Source organism: Apteryx rowi, unplaced genomic scaffold, assembly GCF_003343035.1.
Source record: "Apteryx rowi isolate R43461 unplaced genomic scaffold, aptRow1 scaffold_2869, whole genome shotgun sequence".
NCBI lineage: Eukaryota > Metazoa > Chordata > Aves > Apterygiformes > Apterygidae > Apteryx > Apteryx rowi.
In genome coordinates, this window is record NW_020449273.1 from 1 (window position 1) to 2,048 (window position 2,048).

At 63.2% G+C, this 2,048-nt stretch overlaps 1 protein-coding gene across 1 annotated transcript; it reads right to left on the reverse strand.

Moving 5' to 3' along the window:
- Positions 1 to 225: 225 nt before the first annotated feature.
- On the reverse strand, positions 226 to 1,638 carry LOC112967682 (E3 ubiquitin-protein ligase BRE1B-like; the record flags this gene model as incomplete). Its single annotated transcript, XM_026069073.1, has 3 exons — positions 226 to 525; positions 1,270 to 1,449; positions 1,519 to 1,638. Coding segments are annotated over 3 exons (600 nt in total), but the record flags the coding sequence as incomplete, so codon positions are not given.
- Between the last annotated feature and the right edge of the window lie 410 nt (positions 1,639 to 2,048).

A 2,048-nucleotide genomic window follows, 5' to 3' on the forward strand; every position in this document is an offset into this window, starting at 1 on the left:
CCATACCACCCCAAAACAGGGTAACATGGGGTCGTACCACCCCAGGAAGGGGTAACACTGGGCCGTACCACCCCAGGAAGGGGGTAACATGCAACCATACCACTCCAAAACAGGGTAATATGGGGTCATACCACCCCCAAACAGGGTAATACGGGGTCGTACCACTCCAGCAGGGGGATAATATTGGGTTGTACCACCCCAAAAGGGGGTAACACGGAACCATACCACCCCAGAAAGGGGTACTGTTGGGTTGTACCACCCCAGAAGGGGGTAACACAGGACCATACCACCCCAGAAGGGGGTACTACTGGGTTGTACCACCCCGGCAGGGGGTGACAGCGGTCGGTACCACCCCGGCGGGGGGGACAGGGGGACGGGGGGTCGCTCACCCGCCTGCTCGTTGGCGGCCAGGTTCTGCTCRAACTCGATGCGCAGCATCTCGTACTCCTTGCGCACCTGCGCCAGGGTGTCCTCCAGCTGGATCACCTCCGTGCGCAGCTTCTTCTGCAGGTTCAGCTCGTCGCTCTGCGCCCCGCGGAAAGGGGGGGGACACACGGCACGTGGGGGTCGGCAAGGGGGCCAGGAGGTCCCCACGCCACCTCACGCCACCCCCCGGATCGCCAGCACTCTCCAAAGGGACACTATGACTCTTCCCAAGGTCTCCAGGAACCCAAAGGGATCTCAAAGGGATCCCAAGGTCCTCCTGGGACACCAAAGGGACCCCAGGAGCTCCCCGAGACCTCCAGGAACCCAAAGGGATCTCAAAGGGATCCCAAGGTCCTCCTGGGACACCAAAGGGATGCCAGGACCCACTCAGGAGCATTCACGGGACCCCAAAAGGACCCCAGGAGCTCCCTGAGACCTTCAGGAACCCAAAGGGACCCCAAAAGGACCCCTAAGGTCCTCCTGGGACACCAAGGGGACCCCAGGAGCTCCCTGAGACCTTCAGGAACCCAAAGGGACCCCAAAAGGACCCCTAAGGTCCTCCTGGGACACCAAAGGGAGCCCAAGACCCACCCAGGAGCTCCCCTGGGACCCCAAATGGACCCCACGTCCCCCCTGGGACCTCCAGGAGCCCCCTGGGACCCTGAAGAGACCCAAAAGGAACCTCAAAGGGACCCCAGGACCCACCTAGGACCTCCAGGAACCCCGTTGAGACCCCAAAGGGACCCCAAAACCCCTCCCCCAAGATGCCGAGGTCTCCCGGGACCCTCCCCACCACCTTAAAACCTCCGGGCGAGGGGGTCCCGCCCCGCCGCGAGGACCCACCTCCATGTGCTCGATGTGGCGCAGGTGACTGTTCTTGGTGGCCAGGAGCAAAGCCCGGGCTTCGTCGAGCTGCGTCTTCACCTGGAGGCTCTCGTTGTAGAGCAGCGAGAACTGCGACTGCAGCACCTTGTACTCCAGCGTCTCCTTCACGGCCTCCTCGGGCAGCGAGCGCAGGGCCACCTGCGACCAGGGGGGTCAGTGGGGGTCCTTGGGGTCCCCGGGGTCCCCCCCCCCGAAACCCGGCGGCACCTTGAGGCGCTCGTGGCCCCGCACGGCTTGTTGCAGCTCTTGCTGCAGCTTCTCCAGCTCGGCCATGCGGCTGTTGGCCAAGTCTTGGTTGCCCTCCAGCTCCGCGTTCAGCATCTCAAACTGGGGGGAAACACGAGGATTCGGGGGGTTACGGGGGGCGTCGAAGCCTCGACGACACCCACAGACCCCAAAACATGTTCCTGGACCCCCCTAAATCCCAACGGACCCCCCAAAACCCCACAGGAACCTCCCAGACCTCCCCGGTTCCTCCACCTCCATGTTCAACATCTCAAACTGAGGGGAAACAGGGGGGATTTGGGGGTTATGGGGGTCCCGAAGCCTCGATGACCCCCCCAGACTCCAAAATACGTCCTGGGATCTCTATGGGCCCCCCCAAATCCCAACGGACCCCCCAAAACCCCACAGGAACCTCCCAGACCGCCCCGGTTCCTCCACTTCCATGTTCAACATCTCAAACTGGGGGGAAACGGGGGGAAATGGGGGGCTCCAACTCCCCTCCCCCGACACCC